General features: G+C 29.9%; 4 protein-coding genes across 12 annotated transcripts; 2 read left to right on the top strand and 2 right to left on the bottom strand.

Moving 5' to 3' along the window:
• The first annotated feature begins 169 nt into the window (after positions 1-169).
• On the top strand, positions 170-9,402 carry LOC126840157 (uncharacterized protein DDB_G0283697-like). Of its 9 annotated transcripts, none has more exons than XM_050575708.1 (18): positions 170-287; positions 1,664-1,709; positions 1,861-1,950; positions 2,124-2,279; positions 2,358-2,471; positions 2,883-2,948; positions 3,237-3,305; positions 3,552-3,665; positions 4,866-4,928; positions 5,244-5,384; positions 6,175-6,261; positions 6,534-6,632; positions 7,106-7,264; positions 7,361-7,432; positions 7,510-7,623; positions 7,686-8,007; positions 8,068-8,249; positions 8,781-9,402. In XM_050575708.1, the coding sequence occupies exons 2-18, from the start codon at positions 1,687-1,689 to the stop codon at positions 9,247-9,249; spliced, it is 2,340 nt and encodes a 779-aa protein (XP_050431665.1). In that variant the 5' UTR covers positions 170-287; positions 1,664-1,686; the 3' UTR covers positions 9,250-9,402. The 9 variants fall into 9 exon arrangements, with proteins under 9 accessions (XP_050431665.1, XP_050431668.1, XP_050431666.1 ...); XM_050575711.1 differs by lacking the exon at positions 170-287 and adding an exon at positions 316-552; XM_050575709.1 differs by lacking the exon at positions 170-287 and adding an exon at positions 316-567.
• A 4,141-nt stretch (positions 9,403-13,543) lies between these two features.
• On the top strand, positions 13,544-15,139 carry LOC126840871 (uncharacterized). Its single transcript, XM_050576855.1, has 4 exons — positions 13,544-13,664; positions 14,170-14,319; positions 14,403-14,564; positions 14,844-15,139. Exons 1-4 carry the CDS (start codon positions 13,605-13,607, stop codon positions 15,015-15,017), a joined length of 546 nt encoding a protein of 181 aa, XP_050432812.1. The 5' UTR covers positions 13,544-13,604; the 3' UTR covers positions 15,018-15,139.
• An 821-nt stretch (positions 15,140-15,960) lies between these two features.
• On the bottom strand, positions 15,961-19,364 carry LOC126840508 (COP9 signalosome complex subunit 3-like). Its single transcript, XM_050576301.1, has 7 exons — positions 19,094-19,364; positions 18,400-18,663; positions 18,114-18,334; positions 17,692-18,041; positions 16,586-16,745; positions 16,397-16,510; positions 15,961-16,336 (listed from the first exon to the last, which is right to left on the bottom strand). The coding sequence occupies exons 1-7, from the start codon at positions 19,149-19,151 to the stop codon at positions 16,190-16,192; spliced, it is 1,314 nt and encodes a 437-aa protein (XP_050432258.1). The 5' UTR covers positions 19,152-19,364; the 3' UTR covers positions 15,961-16,189.
• A 1,972-nt stretch (positions 19,365-21,336) lies between these two features.
• On the bottom strand, positions 21,337-23,754 carry LOC126840463 (uncharacterized). Its single transcript, XM_050576216.1, has 2 exons — positions 23,652-23,754; positions 21,337-22,523 (listed from the first exon to the last, which is right to left on the bottom strand). The coding sequence occupies exons 1-2, from the start codon at positions 23,727-23,729 to the stop codon at positions 21,546-21,548; spliced, it is 1,056 nt and encodes a 351-aa protein (XP_050432173.1). The 5' UTR covers positions 23,730-23,754; the 3' UTR covers positions 21,337-21,545.
• Between the last annotated feature and the right edge of the window lie 284 nt (positions 23,755-24,038).

Raw genomic sequence — 24,038 nt, 5'->3', positions numbered from 1 at the left:
AAATGGACAACATGAGATGCTGGCATACCCATAGCCACTTACTTTGTAATGACGTTTTTTTATCGTGGCAAAAAAGACGTGTGTATCGGCAACTTGTGTTAACACTGAAAATGGCCGCCAGCGTTTTCGGGCGGCCGTGTATTTCTTACGTGAAAACGTTAGCAGCCATGTTGAGGAAATTGATAACACGAGTTGCTGAAAATGTAATTTAACTAAATTACTTGTATCACTCCCAAGTCACACCACACACGTGGGAGTCGCACAGAGTCAAGACTATGATCTATGGGGTAAATTCTATATTTTATTTACATTTAAAATAACCAGATTACTTAAAAGTCTGCGTTATGATTTTGAAATTTGAACCCAAATAGTATTTCTGTTCAGTGTGCGTGAGGTTATCGAGCACTATATACCGCTTTATCGAACTATAATATTCCATGATAATGTGAACTCGAAATAACACGACTGCCGTCTAAATTCTAATGACTAATCTAACACCATACTCCATAGTATTATATCATGTACTCCGTGCATTATACATTAATCATTATTGTGAGTGCGATTTAGGTAATAAGAATATGAAATTAAAGGAAATTAAATAAATAGATCATCGTTGTAAGCCGCGCATAGGTGACAGTTTTATTTTGTAAACAATTGTTGAAATGCAATATTTAAACTGCTGAGTAGTCAAATCGGTATTGAAATATGATAAAGGAAGCGCGTTATTGCGTTCTAATGTGATTATAACCAATAACCACACGCGCCGCCCGCCGGACTCCTCAGATAAACGCAGACAATAAATGTTAATTCATACCCAGTACCCACATCTAAAGTCTAAATGTCGAGCATTTATTATTGGTAGTGTGTTCCTGACAGTTTAATTATTGAATTTTTTTTTTAGTTGTAGGAAGAATATATTTTGTATTAAATAATTCTCAGTAAAAATAATAATTTTAGTAAAATACTTAGTTATAATTATTTTAAGTATAATCATTTTTCCTAAAAAGTCTGGTAAGTGTAATCCAAAATCTGTATTTATATCAGTTATTTTTACAAACGAGAAATGTCTTTTATTGAAATACATTTATATAATAAAAATAATTATTATGATTACATAATACTATAAGTTTTATGTTTTTAAACTAAAATTATAACTACCGATTACTCTACACAGGATATTATAATTATTTTCTCTAATATGACTCACAATATCTAATTTGGCACTTTACACTTATTAAGTAGTTAAACTTTTAAACACACTTTATTTGATCAATTTATTTTTCGTTTTCATACTTGCATTAAACCCTTTGGTACATATACAACAATACATTTATTGTAATTTGATATGATCAATTGTTTAATACAAAAACCTAACTCATTAAGTAGAAAGAAAAAAATTTAATTAAAGGTTTTTAAACAAATGATCACATTTCATCAACTAAAAAACATGTCTAAGAATTTATAATAACTGATATTATAGGAGAAAATCACGCTATTACCAATCTCTATGATAAAACTTTTGAAATTTAACTATATTAATGAGTGCTAATAGGTTATTGTAGGGTATTAATATAATAAAAAATTATAGTTTTCTAAAATCATACTGAATTTTTTATTTTATACTTTTATAATAAATATATTTCATTTGTAATATTGATTTCAGAAGCAAGTTGCTAATAAGACAAAATGACCAAATCAAAAAATAAAAAGTAATTGTATTAAATATTAAGTATACTAGTAATATTTTGTTTGTCTATTATATATTTATTTTATTATATATATATATAAATTTATAAGCTGTACAAACTTCTAAAATAAAGCTATATATATTTAAATGAAAAAATACAATTTGTTTTTAAGGAGTAAATGTGTCACCTCAAAAAATTCAGAACCCTCCGAGCTCAAAGTACAAAATAATATGTTACGAGAAAACAGTTCTCCCAAAAGAAGGTAATTACTATGTTATTTACTGCTTATGTGATTTCCTGATTATATGAAACTTTTTTCGTATTGGGAAATGTTGAAGCTTATGGGTGTGGAAGTTATTTTTGACACTTCTATTGGACCGATTTCAAAAATAAAAATGTTTATTGAAAAGCTTATAATTATGTTAAATTCTATAGTATAGAAATACAGCCCGAAGAGGACGACAGCACAGTTGGTGTTCCAATAAATAAAGTTACTAATAATAAGAAAAAAGTACCAATTAGTAAAATTGAAGCTAGTAACAATAATACATCTATGCAAAGAGACCCCAATTTAGTTACAAATAATGACAGGTAAGTGTTGGAAGTATAAATATCTATTATAAATCTACTATATTATTATAAAGAGCTTTATAATTTGTTTTAAAATAGAGATCAACAAGCCACCTCAAAAAAATCAAAGATACTTAATAAAAAGAAGTCCGAACTCTCAGAGGTTGAAAAACAAAGCGATGAGTTATCAGAAAATAATTTTCTCAAAAAAAGGTAATTTTGTGTAATATTTGTTAAAGTAATATTATCATCATTTATCGTTGTAATTTTCTAATCATCCCACAAATTGCACGATCATTGGAAAACTATTTTTTAATTTCTCTTTTACTCCAAGAATATACTTTTAAATATTTTCTTTGTCTGACCATCACGTCACGTCTCGTACACATTTAGTAGTTTAGATCCAAAAGCCTATCAAAATGATATATTACATTAAGATATTAACATTTTATGTTTTTAACTTCCAAATTATTTTGTTTAGCAATATTCAAAAACATGTGTAAAAGAATTTCCTAAGTTAAAAATTAATATTATGAATCGATAAATAAAACATTATAAGTTGTAACATAAAAATAATTAAGATTAGTAGACCTTAACACTAATGATCATTTTTAATTTATATAGAGCGGAAAAAAAATTTAATCAGAAAAACTGTAAATTTGCTGGTAAATCCAATGAATCATTAGAACGGTATGTTAAATGACAAAATAATTTATTTTTCATCTATTGTAATATAAGTAAATACAAGTAATTAACTTGTATTAACATTATAAACTAAAATTAGAGTTTTCATTATTTTTTATTTTGCTTTTATTGAAAAATAATTAGTATTTTTCAGTATATTTGCCATTCATTATTGATAAATATATTTTACTGTATTTAGTTAAATGTGCCATCATAATATCATCTTATTACACTAAAATAAATAATCATAATTAAATGTAATTATTATTATTGAAGTGTACATCATTTTTTTAGAATTAGATTAAACTATGAAGAAAGTGATGAAAATGATGAGGGAGTCAACAATAACGAGGCTGGTAATAAGTAAGTTTGTGTTGAAATTTTTTTTTTTATGATAATAAATATATAGTGTAGTATTTAAATTGTTTATGTAGAATGACTTTTTTTGAGTAATTAAAATTCTGAAAAACAATTTTGAAATATCATTTATTTAAAAAAAAATGTATATGGCACTTGACTTTTTGTTTTAATATGTATATTTTTTATACTTTTTTGAAATAATGAAATGAATTATTACAAAACAATAATTCATTTTATTTGCTTTATTAGTGAATATGAACAAGTAACCACAAAAAAGACGAGGAAAAATATTAAAAAAAATTTGCGCTCGGCAGCCGAAGAACAAAATGATAAATTATCAGGAAATTGTTCTCCCCAAAAAAGGTAATCATCAGTAATGTTTACAATATGTTCTACTTTTATTAATCTTTAAACTAATTTTGGACCTATTATTTAATTAAAAAATGTAATAATAGTAGGTTTGAAGTTTATTTCATAATCAAATGAGCATATATCGTTGTTTTCGCAAAAAAATGTGCCAGTTTTACTATTTTGAGGATTTGGTACAGAAAAAAATAATCTATTATATGACAAAATCTCCAACGTGCTATCTCCATTGTAGAAGAAATGAAAAATAAAAAATAAAACCTATAAATCGTTTTAGTGTCCTGAACAATTGGGTTTTATATACATATATTCTTTTTATTAGAACTGTCATTTAATAATTGAATGTTTAATAACTTATTGAAACTGTTTGCTAATTATATGTATTTGAACAAACTCCGAAGATATGATGGAGCTTTTTATGATAAAAAATCACTTAAGTAAAAATATAATATTAAAATACTGAAATTATATTTGCTTACTTATTCAAATTAAAATATTTATATGACTTGAAGATACTTACTAGGTATACTGTTAATAAATAGCGTAAAACAAAATCAACGACAATTTATATAGAATTAATATATTTAATATTTGTTTCATAGGGCGATTATCATAATGTAATTCAATATATATATTTTTTTTAAGACTAAACAAATTATAAAGATATTAAAACTAGAAGGGGTACAGACATAATATAATTGATAGGTTTACATATCTATGAGTAAGCATTATTGTGGAGATGGGTTTTGTTAAAACGGATAACTAACCATTACTTAAGATATATACATTTTAACTTTGAATGAAAATAATATTTATTAAAATTATTTTTAGATGATTGTGTGTATAAATAGTAAAAAAAAGTTAGTGGTTAAAATACTCACTTAATTTGTCACAATTCCAATGCAATGCAATATTATGCTAATTTACACTTTTATTTCTGATATATTAATTAGCATTTCTATATTTATATGTTTTTCGCTCTTAGTCTAAATTTGGTTGTGCACTAAACAAATACTCTTATTTTGTACCACCAAAAATCATGTTAAATGATTGATCATAAAGCTAATTTGTTTAAATTTAGATATTAAAACTTTTAATAAATTTTGAAAGATAAAAATAAGTATTTTCACTATGTTTAAACTTGAAATTTGTTTTAAACTATAGAGTATCACTAATGAATTGTTTAAATTTATGTAGTGAGAAAACAAAATATAACCAGAAAAATGATATCGATGGTGAATTGAAAGAATCATTAGAAGGGTATGTTAAATAATAGCAAAATATATTTTACACCTATTATAAAATAAATAATTACAAGGGACTATATTATTGATAAAATTTACATTAAAAACCCTAATTTAAAGTTTTCATTCTTTATTTTTACTGCCTGTAATATTTGCTTACTTAAAAGTTGAACATATTTAATATTTTGTTATATATTTGCGGTTTATACCTGATAAAGTATACTTAACTTTGCTTGATTAAAAGAGTCATCATTATACATTCACTTATCACATATAATATTACCATAATAAAACAACATTTTTATTTAATAGTATATATTATTTTTTTTAGAATTAAAATAACTTCTGATGAACAATTTACCTCGAAAAAATCAAAAAAACAGAATAAAAAAAAGTCAGAACATTCGGAGGTTGAAGAACAAATCGATAAATTATCCGAAAACAGGTTTCCCTCTTTTGGTTTTGAAGAAAAGTAAATTTGTGTAACACGTTGACCGCTGTTTAGCTGCCGGCAGTAGCACAGTTGTTGATTACTATACTGTGGTTAAAAAAATATGTTTGACTTTTGCAAAACTTACCAAGTGAACAAATAGGTCTAAATATAACGTTCGACAGACCAAATATTTTGGATTATGTGGATATTAAAAACATGAAATAATAATCGTGAGGCCAGCAGCAACCTCACTGCATCAGTATTATACTAGTATTCACATGACACAAGAGTGATACATTATACAGCTCGGCGTTCTTACTTGTTTATTGAGATTTGATTATTATAATAATATAATATTTTATTGCGATAGTTAAAAAAATGTTTACTAAAATTTAAATAGTAAAATTACCATTATGTAATATGGTCATATTTTTTAATAATAATAGTAACATTGATTAGATGAAGAACAAAATAATAGATTCCAAAACTAATTTAAAGAATGGAATTTTAATTTAGAAAGGGTAGTAAATAAGGTAATTAATAATACCGAGTACAAATCGCTTTTTTCTCCTCTTCGCCATGATACAAATGTATAAAACATTATAACTGCGCCATCAGAATTATTTCAGATTACATTAAAATGGGATATACAGTCGACAATGGCTGTAGGGCCTACTAAAAAAAATGTTTTACCGCCTAAAATTCAGTGATGGATAATCACATTTGTGAGGCCATCGGTGGCTGTGCAGCGGTCAATGTTTTAAAGGAAATATCATTATTCCTATAATTTTTCTAAGCAATGTAATTATAATGTTGTATAATTTATTAGAATTGAAAAAACCTGTGAAGAAAATAGCCTAGTTATACCAAAAACTGATAAAGTTGAGGACAATAAAATGGAAACTGACAATGATTAGTAAGTCTTTGTATTTTAAAAATTCTATGTTAAAGAACATGGTTAAAAGACTAATTGCTGTAACCCACAATAATATAATTTTTCAAATGACACATTCAATTTCAAATTAATCAAATTAACTTACTTAGTAAAAGTGTATTGCAGGTTATGACAATTGGTTAAAAGTGACTTAAAACACAAGAATGTAATATGAAATTGAATACTTTGTTGAACTAATGTGAGGGTTGGCCTTTTACGCTTCATTAATATTATCATATTTTGTTTTGTTACAGCAAACAAATTTCCACAAAAAAAAATACAGAATTGTCAGAAGTTGATGAACAAAATCAAAGTAGAAATGAATTATCAGAGGAAAGTTCTTCTAAAAATAGGTAATTTGGGGCGAATTAAGAATAACATTAATATGTTAATTAATCATTTTTTTACAACGCTTTAAATAACTGGTCAATTTTAAATCGATTAGAAAGAGATTGCATTTATATTAAATTTGCACTCGTATACTAGTTAAGTTTGTTAAAACTGTAATTTAGTCGAAAGTTTTATTATTTATTAATTTGTTAACTTTTGCATTCAAGTATAATCTAATAATTATTTAACTAATTAATTAAGGAAATTTATTAAACTTTAAACTTTTTTTACACACTGAAAAAGTATTTAAACTAGTACACTTTTAGAAAATTTTGTTATGACACTTATGTATCTAAATTAATAAAGTTCTAATTCAAATGATCTTATTGCCTAAAATTAAAAATATATAATTAATTTTCATTTCTAGGTGTTATGTATTAGCTTGTTAAAATAACATAATTAAAAAATAATTGGAATTATGTACATATGTTATTAGAATCAATCGAAAAATTGAAGACAGAAAAAGCATAGTCGAGGACCCAAGAAGTAAAAATATTAGGAATGGTAGTCGATTTTCAAAAAACTATAAAGTGGAATCAGACAGCGATAGTCATCACACCACTGGTAACAACCCAAGTTTTAAAATGAATATCAAGTAAGTATTTTTTAATATAAAAAATTGATCTATTTAATAATGCGTTATAATTTGTTTGATTTGACGTAATGAAAATGTTACTTCCAAAAAAAATAGGAAAAAGTATAAAAAAACTTCAAATTTCTCAGGGATCGAAAAATTATCAGATGATAGTTATTCCAAAGAAAGGTACTTTTTTTCAATATCTTGTGAACAAAACTATTGTATTTTTCTCTTGCATATTTATAATTATTAATCTGTTTTAGTTTGGATTTTGAAACATTGGATGAAGATTTATTTAAATTAGATAAAGATTTTGCGCTTGCCCATTGTGTTGCTGAAGACTTGCGTATGGGAGCAGGAATTGCCGTAGAATTCAAGTACGATACCTTTGACTTATTGTTTTTTTTTTTTTTAATTAATTTTAAATTTGGGTGTATAGACGTATTTTTGGCGGCACTGGTAATTTGTATGACCAAAATTTAAAAGTGGGCGATGTCGGTGTACTGCACCGCAAAGAGCAATATGTGTTCTATTTAATAACAAAAAAATTAAGTAACGGCAAACCAACAATGGGAAGCTTGAAAAAATCATTAGTTGTGTTACGTCAAAAAATGAAAGAATTTAAGTTAAAAAAATTGGGAATACCAACAATTGGTTGTGGTTTGGACGGACTTGATTGGTCGGAAGTGGAGTCGTGCATTAAGGATGTGTTTAATGGGTCTGGTATTCATATTACTGTTTGTATACCGTCCGCGTCCAAGGTGAGTGTTTAGTCAATAATGTTAGCTATATGTTTTGAACTGAAATTATCATTTTGTTAGATGATGACAGGTATCAAGAAAACGTTGCCATTAGCTATCAAAATCACACAAAAAAATTTATGGGAAATGGAACCACAAACAGATATTATTCTATTTATAAATATTAAACAAATATCTGACATCAACTGTAGTAAAAATAATATAATTGATCAAATTAATGCAAAATATCCATTCAAACAATAGTAAGTACTTAATTTTCTTTGCTATTATTTTGTATTATATTGAAGCCACAAATGTTTCATTTTTATTACAAAAAACAAAACATAACTAGCTTTTGCTATAAACAAAAAATTTCTGCTTTCACAACTTCACCTCAAAAAAACATGTTCTGCAGTTTTTCCACAAAAAGCAACACACTTCACTACTCCCTCCCTAAGTACAAGTTTTAGACACCATCATAGTAAAAACTATTACAATTGTTTGTATTGTCCCAAAAAATTTCATATTAATAACTTTCTATCTTAAGAAAGTTTGCGTAAATATTAATATTACTATTAATAATTAGTATTTTTTTTAAATATTATTTTATAAACAATAAAAATTGGGTTTTAAATTATTATTTGATATTTAAAAATCGAATTGTTGTTTAAATAAATAAAAACGTTTTATTGATATAAAAGAAGTTAGTCCTTGTCAGTTAACGCTTTTATAAGTATTATTTGTTTTGTGTAACATTGTCAATTAATTTTTTTTTTTTTATTATTATTCTGTAGTTTAATCAATGATATACCCAAGAGAGAATGTATGTACAAGTACACGGTTAGAAATGAAGTTATAATATGTATAATAGAAAAGAATAATAATAATAGAACTTATGAAGATATCGAAAAAATATTCAGACAGCTTAAAAAGGAATACGAGAAAATAAATTTCAGATATTTTGCGTTTCAACATGAAGATGCCGTAAAGACTGCTAAAATTGTAGAAATAATGAGATCAATATTTACATCTAACCTAGCAGAGTTATGGTTGTGTGGTATACCCGGACAACCCGAGGGAACAACATACGATCAATATTGCAGAAATACACGTATAACAGTTTACAGTAGATCAAGTTGGCAAAACCCAAATCAGACACCAGAAAACAACAATTTTTTCAGGAATCACAACCAATCCGTAACGGAAAACAACAATTTTTACAGGAATCACAACCAGTCCATCACGGAAAAACGGTTCTCTTAAACTAAGTCATTATTTTCAGATATTGTTGATTATTTATAAATATTATAATATATAAATACGTACATTTATTATTATTTACTATACATTATTATAATATAATATAAGAACTTTTATAGAAATAATTATTCGAAAATTATATATTTTACTGACAACTTTGTATTGTTACATTTGTTTTGAATTTTACAATTAAGCTATTTCTATTTTAATTTCATGCGTCCATTTTTTTAATCGTATTTCAAAAGTGTGTTTACGACCTCAAAAATCACAACGGATATACATATAATAAAGCGAATTCATTTATAGGTATATAGGTTTACAGGTTGCCAGGCACATATATTATTAGTAATAATATATGTTTGACTCAAACAGAGGTCACATGTAATTGTAATGGTAGCTATTTAAAAAACCATTTTAACATCCTACGTTTTATGTAATATTACTGTAGGAGTTTATGCAAAATAACTGTTCATTAATCATTATGTAAGAGCACATTTGCTACTTAATATTGCTCAGTTAAAAAAAAAACTACAGTACAAATTTGAAAAAAAAAACACGATTTCGACGATTGGTAAAATTCAAACAACTTTACCGATATTATACATTTTACAATTTACAACTGTTTAAAACTTATTTCATGCAAACCTAAAACCAGTCGGGTATTTAGACTTCGTCCACGAGAAACTAATGTTAAGTTATTTCGACAAACTTGCCAATATATTTATTTTATCACTGGTCAAAGTATCAGGGTATCGATTTTTACCAGTTTACTCCCTCCCAAAATACCCGGATTAGATTGAAAACATCAAATATGGATTTATCGTTTTTTCCTCTTTCTTAATTCTTGCACGCTTCTTTATATCATTTATTAGTGATACGGAACGAGCTCAAGAACAAAATAGAATAAGTAGATACATAATGTGAACTTGACAATAGAACGAAGGTAATTAACTGGCCGATGACGGGAAAATATTGTGATATCCAATTTTCAAAAACTAAACTCGTAACCCATAGGAGTACAGCGTAAACCTAGACAATCTCGTACTCTGAGCATTTTAGAATACCTATACTTACTTAAATAATAAAATCTTGTAAAATCATATCGCCTTAGACAATAAACTCGTATCGATACTAGAAAAAATATATATAATGGCTTAAATAACTAAAATCATACATTTCTAAGAAAAAAAAAACAACCATGTTTACTACAACATAATATAGTGGTCGGTTATGATTATTATTTTTTGTTTCACGTCCGATATGATTGCCGTCATATTATTATTTAGTTATATTACAATCGTACGGAATCCCGTTTGTTTCGGTCGACCCAGTAAGTTCTTGTATCAATTACTAATAACTGATTTGTTCTACTTAAAAACGGGGTTTCTTTGACAGTAATAACTAGCAATTTCCTCGGGGACGAAAACACGGTGGACACACCGGGCAACGGCGAAGGGCTTTTCCGGGATCCGATTGACATACTAGGTGGGCGGCAACGTGAGCTGATGATTATTAAAACTATTCAATCGCTTGACAAGGTTTGACGGTTTACAGGTCATTGCTTTCGGCCCCAGAGCACGGCGCAACTGTGCGAGAGCGAGATGACCCTGTACGCGGAAGAGGTGAAAACCGTCAGGTTCACGGCCAGGGGCAGGAAGCTGTGCGAAGACGTTTGCCGTACCTATCTCAAGAAAATGGTTCTGAGCGACGACATCAAAGTGCGGCTGCTGGAGACCGCGTGCAACTACATGGGTTCGGAAGACTGCACCGAAAAAATCGGCCTGGCCAAGAGGTGCAATTGTCCGTACGAAATCCACTGCAGACAGATGGCCGAGGTCATCACGTACACGTTCCAGCCCAACTGCGATGGCTTTTTGAAAGTGGCCGTATATAAAAACCAGTTTCATCATTACATCACTTGAGACCCGCGTGATATTGTATGGTACGGCGCGACGCTCCCTGTTGTGAGCGGGAAGACTCTATTAATTATACCGCTCTTAATATTGATCGCTATTACTCATGCGACTAGTTAATACTTAAGTTTGTTTCATTTGTGTTCATAGACACTAGAATCTTTAGCTATTATTGCTGTGAAATAAATAGCTTTTAATAATATCTATTTTGAGAGCGAAAAACGATTTCAGACTTTCCGAGGATAACTATTTTGAGAATAAATACATCACAAACCACAAAATAATTTTTTTTAATAACGGTTTTTTTAGACTTACAATTGAATAATATGATGGAAATATATACTCAGCATAACTTCCGGAATAAGAAGAGTTTAGACAACAAGTATAATTTAACTTCAATTTGGCTTTGTTAAAGACTTGCCAGACGCCCGCCATGTCATCGTAAAACTTCTTGATGAATGCCGAAAAACCTAAAAAGGACGACGGTAGGGATTAAATAGGGATTTATGAAATTCGAATTAGACAGATTATTCAGAAATCAGAATAATACTGTAATGATTATATTGTATGCACTAATACTAATATCGCATACAATTATCAATTATTTATACATTATTTTTAGTATAATATTTATATTAAAAGTATAAACGGATATCTTAAATAAAAATGACACATAAGATACGCTGATTCAGCATGGACTACGGGTCTACTGATTTACGCATGGATAATTTTATACGACGGGACATTTTTATATCTTCCCCCCGCTGATGACGCACATCCATCCCTATATAAGACAAGCAACAGGTTGCCGTATAGCCAGCGTAGATCCAGTTTTTAGCCAGTAGGCAGTAGTCATCGTGATTCCAGTGGCCCACGTTGTCTGGCCACGCTCGTCTGCAACTTACCAATTATTTAATTGATAAGGCATGGAGAGTGTGGTCAGATGATTTCCACTTAATCGTTTATGGCCTGATTCAGCGTTTTTTCAAAGTCTTAGGGGCAACAAAACATTGTATTCATTTATTATTCTATTTAACAATTCATCTATTAATTTAACTATCTTAACATAATCCGAGAGACTGGCCTGGTTCATTTAATTCTCTTGAGAAGCGTAAAGCAACTCTAGGGATCCAATTCCATTGAATTAAAATATTCACTAGAAACTTGTGTTGGATGTTCTCGTCAGCAATTGGATAATTTAAGTAGTTAAACAGTAAATTAATCAGTGTTCAGCTAAGGGAAGTCAATCAGAGTAGAGTGGGGTTACACGTCGATCACCGGATTGGCCGCTCCTGAATATCACAACCTGGTTGTTCAGAACTTCTGAACGAACTTTGAGTCGTTCCCCACTTGTTGTTTTAGCAGTTTGAGGAGGAACGTCTAGAGTTAAAAGGGTATAAAAAGTATAAAAAAAAACAGCAACTTCATTCAAGCAAATAATTATCATACGCTGAGTGAGCTATAGACATATCATTTATAAGTACGTGCATTAGAAAATCATAACAGTTTCTAAAATAGGTGACTGATTTAAGTTAGACGCAAGTGTATTTAACTTGGATTAAAAACAAAAAAATCCGCATACTCCGGATAATCAGTCATTTCTGGACAGATCCGTACTGGCTACCTCTGGTGGAAAGGGGGGAAAATTAGTTTAAGGCGCCAATTCAAAAACAAATTTCCCCATTACGTGGGGGCTGGGGGGTTTTCCTGTGTTTTGATCGTCTATCAAAAAAACTATGTCATATTTTAGTTGTAAGTATCAAAAATGGGATCGGCGCCACTTATATAGATACATACCATAGTGAAAAATGTTGTAAATTGCAGCTAGTATTAAACAATAATCATTATTTTACGTCAACTAGAACAGTTTTTTTCTCAATAAGATTCAGTGATTTCTTCAGAAATTTCATTTGAATTATAGTTTACCGCGACTGGTGGATAACAGTGATCGAAAGAATTGTGTCTTTTATATTAGAACATTATAAAAGATAATTTTTCTATATGAATATATTTTATGCTTTGAAGATCATTTTTCAGGAATCAAAGTTCCAGAGATTATTTGTATGAATCATTATTTAGTTTATCTACTTTTGACTACCTTATATCGTGTAAAAATATAACACAAAAAAATATGTTAATAATAATAAATATATTGCGAAGTACGTTTCATTAATATTATCATATTAATAAATCTCATACTTATCTGATCTGGTTTTTCCAACAAGCGGCTGTAGGCTTCCAATAGGTTCCGATCATTAACATTTTTTCAAAAACATCCTGCAATACAATGAAAACATATAATTGACATGATTATCGTTATGACAGTGTACGTAGCCAATACGTTGTACGTTATACCTAGTTCTGTACAATCTATTGCAGATCGGACAGCTACAGTCCTGGAGGTCTATAATTTATTTCGAACCAAGTGCACCAGTGTCAACAAATATGAAAAGTATACTTTACGGGTTTACAGTATTCTCTTGGTGCTTATTTTATTCACAACCAGTAAGCTACTGCCATATTTCGTTAATTTAATTGTAATTCATCAGGTTAGGCATATATCTCATTTTTAAATCGTTTGTAGATTTTTTTTAATAGTTTCAACGACCATCGATAAGTGTTTATTTTAATGTTTATAGATTAAATGTTATTTTTTTATTGAGTCAACTTTTTTTTTTGGAGCACGGTTTTCTATGATTTAGTAATAGTTTACGTGTTAATAGAAAATTGAAGTGTACATGGCGATATTTTATAAAAGCTGTAACATAAATGTATTCTATGAAAAAGTCGTTATAACTAAAAACAAATTTAAAATGTAGTAAAGTAATATATACTGATGGTTTGTGAAAGAGGTTATCAGTTTAAAGTAGTGGTGAGGAAAAAGAAGAAATAATCTTATAGACCAACTATAACTTATAGTTGATAAATAAAAAATAAAAATATTTATTGGAAATTAAGAAGGTATACAATAGTATTGTATGTATTAATAGGTTTTTTCCCCCAATTTCAGCACTTGTTAAGCGTTGAAGACGTTTTTGTTTGCGACAATACTTCTGTTCGCATGTATTTTGACGGTAAATACAATTATTCACATTCCACAGCACACAGCAATGGATACTTTGAAGTTTTAAGGCATATAAGCGCAGAAGACAATTTTGAAGTTAGAATTCCATACCTATAGTATTAATGATAAGATTAAAGTGTGTAAGTGTGTTATTTCTGTGTGAATGATTATTATTTTAGATAGCCGGTGAGGCGTATCAGAAAACCGGCGGAAAATGGGCGAAAAATAATCAAATATGTATGTCCAAGACCAATTTGTGTTTTATTTTGATCACCGACATTTTGCTTTTCCCCATGATCCGAAAAGTGGTAAATCTCGAGAACCACTGTCCGATAAAAAAAGTAATAGAAATTAATTATAATTATACATAAATAAACAATACTAATAATTTTAGTATAATCAAAAGTATTAAAATAATATGCAGAAAAATAATTCACTAGATGCTTGAGTGCCAAAATTCACCAACTTGGTAAACATTTTTTTTAAATATATTTTTAAAGATTCATATTTATTGTTGGTTGTAAAAAAAACAGAATACAATTTGTAGACTTTCTTTATGATTAACATTATAATATGTGTATTACATTATGTATGACTGTATAGTGTTTTTTAAATTTCAGGGTCGGTATTTGATTCACAGTGGGCGTTTGGTGTCGAAATATCATCCCATCTTGCCATACGGGTGCTGGAAGATTGTCATTTATGTGGAAAAACCAAACTCGAATCATGTAGAAAAATTATGTATTTTACTGAATTCTGCAGAGTCGCTCAAGTCGAATGATCCAATATGCTAATACCGTAGTACACTTTGAAGTTTGAGAACAATTAAACAACCTTAACATAGTTTAACAATATGAAATAATAATTATACTGGATATACTAAATAATAATTAATTGTTCAATAATAATCATTATTATACGCATTATATTACTTATTTTAACATTGTGAATTGTGATGCAGTGATTTAATATCGTTTTCAAATGAACTTCATTATCATCATAGTTTAATGTTCATAGCATGAAGTTCACACTATTGTCTACTTGTTTTATAATAGGACCTTATCCAAAATAGTCATCATCAGCTCTCTGCTCTATTTCAAAATTACAATAGCTTTCAAATTAGGTATAGGTATCAATTTTTTCATGGACCATTTTTATTATTAACGAAAGAAACTTGCACTTGATAAGTATGTTCTAATTTATTTGGGCAAATTAAATGATGGAAAAATTCTATAGTGCCTAATTTCTGAATTCCAAAAAAAAATTAGGGCACTGATTTTTTTTAAATAAGGATAATGCATCTTTTATTAAATTAAAAAATGTGATTCATTGTAACAATGTTTTTTTTAAAATTATTATTACAAGAAACTTTAAGCGTAAATGGTAAGATTTGGCAAGTAAATTTTTTTTTTTGCAAATTAAGTTATAAATAAGTACTAGGAAACTGTTATGAAAAAAAAATTTAGTTGCACCTACAAACATTTGTACAGTTAACCATACCGAGTATAATTTTCATGTTAGGTATATTACCTATGCGAAATAAAGCCCTAAAATTATTATCAAAGTAATGTTTTTAATTTGTATTCAGTAATTATTTTACACAAATAATATTAATATAGTAATATTTATGTTATTAATATTATTTTAACTATAATATTGGAACTTTTCACAGAAATAATTTATTCTTATATCATTATCACTTCTAAAGAAAATTCAAATGAGTAAAAAAATAGTGTATGCAATAAAATTACAATTTCTAATTTTATGGTTAAACATTAAGCATAAGCAATTCCATTTTGTTTTTAGCAATATTTTAGCCAATCAGTTTTTGATTGTTGAATTTTTTTATACATGTAGGTTTTTCAATACACAATTTTAGCGTGTATTGGAATATACAATCCGTTTTACATAAAAAATAATGTAATCTAGGTATAATTATTGTTGCTTAATTAAATTCCAATAATTGTTACGACTGATAACTTTTCGATGAACCTTGTCCGCCAATGGATAGTCCGTCTTCTTCGGTGCTTGTTTTCTTTACAAACATTGGGTTAGTCGTTATCGCTTCATCCATTATTTGTATCATTTTGCTAAATTCTATTTTGCCCGTAATCTAACAAATTAAAATTAATATTAAATAAAATACTTTGAGGAAACATTCAGCTGTACTTACTTCATCTAATATCTGTTTCAGCACAATGGGATCTTCATATTTTTTAGGCATGTCGCTAAACGTAACTATTCCTTCTTGATGATTTATTTTCGCGAATACCTCACCAGATTCAACCTACAAATTATACAGTGTAATAATAAGTTGTTTATAAAATATCATAATAGTAACAATTATAAAATATTTAGATACCATATTCAAAAGATGTTCTTCGGCCTCTTCTACACTAAGAAGATTAAGTTTTTGAGCCAAATCAGCAATAGACATGTTTAAAAAAGTCTTGGACAGTTTAAGTATATTCTTTCTGTGCAACGCCTTAACAACTTGCCCAACTAGTCCTTTATTCTTGTCTCTGATAAAAAATAAAATAAATGTCATAAAATTATGTCACAGGATAACGCTAAAATTAACATTTGTGGTATGCGTAATTCCTTGAGATTGAGGACTCAAAAAGGTTTTAGTGGAGGCTTTGGTGTGTTTGGGTTTATAGCTAGCTACCAATCAACACTTACCAAAGAAGTTTTTCACCAAAGAGAGTGGTGATTGGCTATTTTTTTCGAGACGGTTGCCGGCTTAAAGAAATATACTGCCAGTGGCAAAGATTCATACTGACACCCGCCTCGAAAAAATTAAACGAGCTAATGAATTAAATTTATTATATACATTTTGTTTTTGCTGGGCAAAATCTTAAAATATTATTATTTATAAATAGAATGATTTATATTATATTTAACATAGAACACTTTATTTTATTTTCTGAAATAATAGTAATTTATAGGTTTATGTTATTATTTTTTAAACATATTTTTCAGTTTTTTTAACAATATTATTAATTTCTAAACAAACTGTCTAAATGTTTAGTAGACTATAACCAATTTAAAAAATGTCTGTAAAATATGTTTCATTACAATGTTTTTTAAAAGGAAATTCAAATGCGGATGTCACTTCCTAATTAAAGAAACCATAAAAAACAAATTACACAATTATATATTAATGTTATCAATCAAAATATGATTTAATACATTTTACGATCTACAATTTTGCAATAAGGCATTTATATGAAAGTGGTTTTGTCATTTATAAATTACAAAATTCGTGAAGAATTATGACCTTCCCGTCCCCAATGTACTTATTTTTTTTTTAATGAATATAAACCTTTTGGTGAACATCATGATGTTTCTTTGCAACAGTTTTGCAAACTTAAATTGAATAATTTTGAGCACCTATACACAGCCACATATTTTATATTGTAGTTTTGGGCAAAGAGTCAAACTGTTAATTATAATTTACTATTATACCTCAGAAAGACATCTTCGTATTTGGTTATGACTCGTTGAAGATTTTCTGCTTCTCCACTTTGGTAAGCAGGTATTATGTCCAGATAAGCTTGACAAACAGGTTTCAATACTCTTTCTATGAGTGGTTGAGATAATTTTGGGATAGCGGGTACTGTTCCCAAATGTACGATTGAGACTAATACATATTTTTTATACGATTCAATCATAATCTGCGACATGGAAGGTAATAAAGTGGTAAGAACAATTTCGTAAAAAGTGATCGCCTTCGTATAGTTCTTCATTGCCGTATAGATGACACCACCAAGATAGAAGTAACTTATATAGTATTTTATATCAAATATGACTCCCGGCTAAAATATATTGTTATTGAATAGTTAAACACAAATAAGTTAGCAATTATAATGTAATCATGTATTATTAACCTCTTCAGTGCCAAGCACGTATATATCCTGGTCTAAAACACTGAGCGCTGGCTTCAGATTGTTTGACATTAAACACGCCTGACACAAAAGATTATGCACTTCGGTCAGTTGATATGAATGAACTTGTAGTTTGCTGATAGCGTTCTTCACAATTGGAATAGCAGACATTGGTTTATTTATTTCACCAAGATTTTTCAACATGGTTTTCATTACATTGGCCACTGTGATAAAAATGAAACGTAATTCGTTAAAGCAGTGTATGACCAAAAAATAAATAGTGATTTACATTGCTCAGCCAAAGCTCGAAGTTCTTCTTCACTGACGGCAGTAATAAAATCATTTATTTGGGCTGCTACCGCAGTGTGATACTGGACAGCTGGTATATCTCCGGGTATTTGACCAGTCGTCTTTACTCCCAAAATAGTAAGAACCGTCAGTGAATTTTCATGTACATCCAGAGCTTCTAGAACAGTATCCAAATGGGCCACATATCTTTGAAGAATGTCGGTTTGTTTAGAGAGATAATCATTTAACTCTCGATTATCACCAGCTATAAAACAAAATAAATTAACACGTAGATTTCGGAAGTGTTCAAATATTTTAATTAAAAATGCAATTCATTTTGAAATATAGCCAACTCTAACTGAAAGCAAAACAATATATTGTTCATCTAAAAAGTAAGAATTGCGTTTAAAAAAAAAATGGATGTTTAATAAGTTAAATTACAAATAATACAAGATAAACGACAATTCATTGTTAACATAAGTATCAACTAAACATTTGTTGATACTTGTATACAACTTTTACACAAATGTATTACTTCCAACAGAATACTAGTCGAAATATCCTCATCATCATAGATCTAAACCATTCTAATTAATGCTATTAATAGTAATAAAAAGGTGTCCTCGAGTCAAACAGATGATGATTGTAAGTTTTATTATATAGTTTTAAAATAAACTATAAATTACATGACTTACACATATTAGACAGGTTTCTGACAGTCAACACGAATTGATCAAGTTGAGGAACCGTCATTGTGGTGTGGATTTTGTTGTCTAAATTACAGAAATTCGTAAACGAGTAAAGAATTCTATGATGTATAAAAACAAATGTTTAGGAAATCAATATAGAGTTCTTCGTAACTTTCATAATAAATATTTTATTACTATTATTTTAATTGTTATTTTATTATAATCAACTGTACACCAATTTTTATTTTACATTTTACAACATTGCATACTTTAATATAGCAAAAACATAAACGGAAAATGATAATAATATTATTATTCATATCAATCCATATCATCCGGCATGCCCGTTAGAAGCGTGGTAATTACCACAAACCAGTACACATACTACTACCGCGGTATATAAATTGCGCCATCGCGTCTGAACGTCATTATTTATGCACAATATAATATGACATACAGACTTAATCGAAAGCGAAAAGATGAGTTCTTATGAAAGAAAATTCGATTGCCGTCGTTCTTGTTTTTTGTTCAAAATAACCGATTTAAAACAAAAGATTATACGAAGAGTTGCTGGCAAAAATGAGCATGATCAATTTTTAAGTGGGAATATGCTATGCACGCCATCTCGTGGTTTGTTCGCGAACGAATCGATCCATCATCAATCGGATTGTGAAAAAAAGATCACTATCCGCGCCGCAGTAAAGTTTAAAAAAGTACCTAGGAAGTGGAGTTCTGAAACTTAGAATTACAACACTGAAAATAGAGCAGTATTGTTAATTTAAACATTCTTTATCTCTTCGCAAGATTTTCCAGAGTCGAGAATTAGGTAGATTGCTTTTCCTCACTTAAAATAGTAAATTCGTTACATTTCTTCAAACCCGTTTGAACTGTTTCGAAAATCAATGATATGTCTATTAATATACGTACATGACCTATATGAATACATTTTACAACTATTGGTCGCTTTATATATAAGATTTAGAACGAACCCCCCAAGCAATTATTCATAATAGTATATATCTGTAACAACTGTGAATAAGTGTGTAAGTCGATATCAGAATATTTTACAGGAGAGCGATTTTAAACTTTGACCAGCTGCCATAAATCCCAACTTAGCCAATAACTCAAATCTCTCTCAAGGTTTTCTTGTTGGTCCAACGAGTTAGACATTTATTCAAGGTGTGCTAGACGCCTCGGACTACATCCTAGCGTACTTAGTCAATTTTGACCAAAATTCGACTTGCACACTTATTCACAGTTGTTACAGATATATACTATATATATTTTATTATTAATAAGTTGTTGTAATAAAAAAGTTTTAATAACATTAAAATGGGAAGCAAAATTAAAAAAAAATTCTTTAGTACATGTAATATACTACAACAACTTACTAAAAATAAAATATAAAATTACTAATTAAACACTAAAACATTTTTCATTATGAGACAAACATCAGTGACTTCTTTTGAAAGAATAAACCAAGAAATATACTGAAATCGTATCACGCTTATAGAGTTCCTTGACACTCGCTGGACCGAGGAGGTTTGCATACAAATAAGTGACCAGTTGTAAATATTCTTGTTGGGTCAGATGGTTTGCTAAATAAAAGTACATTGGCAAGTTAACGTCATGCGTAGAGATACCGGTCGACACCAGCATCGAAAACACAGCGAACATTTTTGCATTGTATATATTAACTTAATAGGAACGTTTAACGCATACTAATATATCCAAAATGCAATGAAGATCGCCAAAAACCTAATATAATGACAACCACGATGGATTGTAAACAAATATTGCTACCGACATCATAGCTTCACATGAATTATCACAAATGTATTATTTTAAAGTCATAGACATAAATAAACTTATGTAATGAACTCAACAAATATAATAAGCTGTGCTATGTATGATATATATGTTAAAATACTAAGCCAACAATGATACGTCGTATAGAAGAGAGTGTTGAACATTAAATAAGCAGAAAAAAGAAAGAAAATAGATGAACAGCGTGTAGTATTTAGCATACATAAAACCATATTATAAGAGTAAACAATTGGAATCAGCAGTAATAGAGATAAAAACAAAGGAATAGGAGTAAAGAAGAAAAAGTAGTAGGTGGATGTTATAAAATATAATAAAGATAACGAGTTGTCAGGGTGGATAAAGAAATTATGATGGATAGACAAATGTGAATAGAACAATCTATGTATAAAACAAGTGTTTATACATACAAAATATGAGCCATATTAATTAACATATAACTTTATTTTAACAAACACAACACGTTGGTATAGTATCGAGTATTAATATTATAACAAGTGCACACGCCGCAGTCTTTGGAATCATAATTTTGGTAATTCATATAACACAATAATATGTAATCGAGTAAAGATCTATACCTACTCAAATGATTATGGGTATAATACAATCATATGTTATGAATTATGAGTAGGTACTATTTTTTCTTAGTGCTAGAGTAGTCGGTGTTTGGCACTCCCAAACTCAGTTCATTGGCGTTGGTCAGCGGCGGATACCTAGAGTCGATGTCTTGTTCTACGTTGCCGTGTTGCTGGTGAAGTGCCAGGCTGGCTTCTTGTTGTCCTTGAAAAGCAGCGTAGTCTTCTTCGTTAGACTGGGGTTCGTTCACTTCGTATTCGTTTTGCGCTCCACGCAGCAGCTGTTGCAAGTAAGCCGACTGACCTGGGTATGGTTGCGCTGGAGCGTATGCCGGAGAGGGAGCGTACGCCGTAGCTGGAGTGTACGCCGGAGTCGGAGCCGCAGCATAGGCGTGCCGGTGAGCGTAAATGCCAGCTTGGCCATGGTAACTGTAACTCGGGGCATGAGGGTAGTACCTCAAGGGCACGCGTACTGGCACTCTGGTGGCGTATTGTACATGTACGGCAGGTTTGGCCACTGCCACAGGCAACGGCCGGTACACCGGTACCGGGTACGGTTTGTACACGGTGACGGGATACGGCTGGGCCACGGGCACCGGCACTGGCTTTATGACGTGCACGGGGTACGGCCGGTTAACGGGCACGGGGTACGGACGGGGCACCTCAACTGGCACGGGCCGAACCACAGGCACGGGTACAGGGTGTGGTACTGGTACTGGCACATGTTTATGGACCACTGTGGTGGCTGTAGGGATGGCGTGCACGACCGACTGGTAGACAACCGGATGGTGATGGTGATGGCCGAGGTAGCTGTGCGCGTGGTAAGGAGCGTAGTGGCTCGCGTAGGACGCCGGGTAGTGGCTGTGGAAATGCGCGTATTGGCCAATGTGATCGTGGTGACCGTGGTGATCAAAGTGGTCGTGGTGATCAAAGTGGTCGTGGTATTCGCCTATGCTCCTCCTGGAAGCCTGTTTTTCGGAAGATGCGTTTTCGCACTTTATCGATGAGCTGATAGCCAACGCTAGCAAAACGTACACCTGAAACAAAAGTAACATTATGTTTAAATACAATTACTACTACTGTACACTAGTTAAAACACATATGTAAATCAAATAAAATCGACGCTACTAATGTCCTTTTAGGACGTAAGTACTATTTTGGAGTTAGAGACGACTTTTGTTCTAAATGTAAACGAAATGGCATGCTGAGTGCTGACACAACCATAATACCAAAAATCGAAATGCATAGATAATCTACCTATTCTTTGACAAGAAAATAGATTTTCAAACATTTGTTGTAAGTTTGTTTGAATTTTTAAGTTAAGTAATTGTATTAAAATAATATTTTTATTCGAATAAAACATTATCTATTTTTATTTTTTATTTTGTACGTTATTCGCTTAGCCTTTTTAGCTGTATTTTCTTTAATTAGTTAAATTTTATCCAACTCTGCTATTATAGTATCAATATAATTTCACACTGGATTTAAGAGCCAAAAAAATGTAAAAGCTGAAATCAACAGTAAAAGGACGTAAGTGTCGCTTACTACAATAAATGTAGACAACATTGGCTTATCGATAAATAAAATATAGCCTAAGCGCGCTAAGCATAACTGCGAAATGTAGGTAAACGAAAACATGTTTTTTAACTAGTGCAATCTTAATTACTGTACTTAGAAAAATTTAACTATTTAAGTGGTGGACCGAGGAGATACAACATAGTAAAACATAATAATGGAACAAAAACCAATATACATTTAGTTGTTTTCACTAAATCAGAACTGCATGTCTAGTTTTTTAAATTGCCCCTAAAGTTATAAAAAAAAACAACTTATAGTATTTTTAGATTTCAATGATTTTCTACGATCTATTTTAAAAAGAGTGTTTGGTTGTTAAATTTAGAAGTGATCTCAAAACTAATGTCGAGTTTGTAGTTTTTTTTTTTTTAACTTAAAAGTAAATTGTAAAATTTCGAATTTTGTTTTGTAAGTTTTCAACAACTTTGTAGGCTGTTTGAAAAAAACCCGTATATTAATATATTACTATTTTTATTATATTATGTACCGTTGAGTGTTGTACGTTATATTGAAAGCACTATAAGGGTTTGTTTTCGGAAATTGATATTTTAAAATGATTAGAAAAAAATTAAAATAATATCTTTACTTACGGCAAAGGACTCCATGACACCGTGTTCTATTGTTGTTGTTGTTTGGACCTGTAAACGAACTAAACGAATGATTGTCATGACCAAAGTAATTTCAGTTTTATATCCCATCGATTGCTTTCACTTGTTTAGGTTTTTCGAACTGGAAAGTTTTGCGGGGACGGGCCGTGAATGAAAAATGAATCCAATTGTTGGAAGAAGCGCGACGAAAATAAGTATTATGTCACAAGGACAGAGCGCCTTGGTGAATCCATAATCAGGACCTAACGGCGAAGATATTGTAAGTATGTGCCAAAGCAGGCGCGACTTAATTTTCACATAAACCGGAAGAATCTAGCATGAAAGTGAAAATGACTATGTAATTGTGTTGTTATCGTTTGCATCACATCC

This window comes from Adelges cooleyi, unplaced genomic scaffold, assembly GCF_023614345.1.
Source record: "Adelges cooleyi isolate 19-005CV unplaced genomic scaffold, UGA_ACOO_1.1 ACOO_flye_CR_arks_rails_tigmint_CR_PRNA_376, whole genome shotgun sequence".
Taxonomy (NCBI): Eukaryota; Metazoa; Arthropoda; class Insecta; order Hemiptera; family Adelgidae; genus Adelges; species Adelges cooleyi.
The sequence above is the reverse complement of the archived record's forward strand: the minus strand, read 5'-3'. Positions and strand labels throughout refer to the sequence as shown.

What these genes read in the sequence shown, in the direction of transcription:
- LOC126840508 (XM_050576301.1), bottom strand. Translation starts at nt 19,151, where the DNA reads ATGACGGTTCCTCAACTTGATCAATTCGTGTTGACTGTCAGAAACCTG. An exon ending in CAGAAACCTGTCTAATATGT is followed by an intron (nt 18,664 to 19,093) that starts GTAAGTCATGTA and finishes TTTGTTTTATAG; the next exon opens with CTGGTGATAATCGAGAGTTA. An exon ending in AAGAACATCTTTTGAATATG is followed by an intron (nt 16,511 to 16,585) that starts GTATCTAAATAT and finishes TATAATTTGTAG; the next exon opens with GTTGAATCTGGTGAGGTATT.
- LOC126840463 (XM_050576216.1), bottom strand. Translation starts at nt 23,729, where the DNA reads ATGACAATCATTCGTTTAGTTCGTTTACAGGTCCAAACAACAACAACA. An exon ending in GTGTCATGGAGTCCTTTGCC is followed by an intron (nt 22,524 to 23,651) that starts GTAAGTAAAGAT and finishes CTTTTGTTTCAG; the next exon opens with GTGTACGTTTTGCTAGCGTT.
- LOC126840157 (XM_050575708.1), top strand. Translation starts at nt 1,687, where the DNA reads ATGACCAAATCAAAAAATAAAAA. An exon ending in ATGGAAACTGACAATGATTA is followed by an intron (nt 6,262 to 6,533) that starts GTAAGTCTTTGT and finishes GTTTTGTTACAG; the next exon opens with CAAACAAATTTCCACAAAAA. An exon ending in GTATACCGTCCGCGTCCAAG is followed by an intron (nt 8,008 to 8,067) that starts GTGAGTGTTTAG and finishes TCATTTTGTTAG; the next exon opens with ATGATGACAGGTATCAAGAA.
- LOC126840871 (XM_050576855.1), top strand. Translation starts at nt 13,605, where the DNA reads ATGAAAAGTATACTTTACGGGTTTACAGTATTCTCTTGGTGCTTATTT. An exon ending in GCTTATTTTATTCACAACCA is followed by an intron (nt 13,665 to 14,169) that starts GTAAGCTACTGC and finishes CCCCAATTTCAG; the next exon opens with CACTTGTTAAGCGTTGAAGA. An exon ending in ACCACTGTCCGATAAAAAAA is followed by an intron (nt 14,565 to 14,843) that starts GTAATAGAAATT and finishes TTTAAATTTCAG; the next exon opens with GGTCGGTATTTGATTCACAG.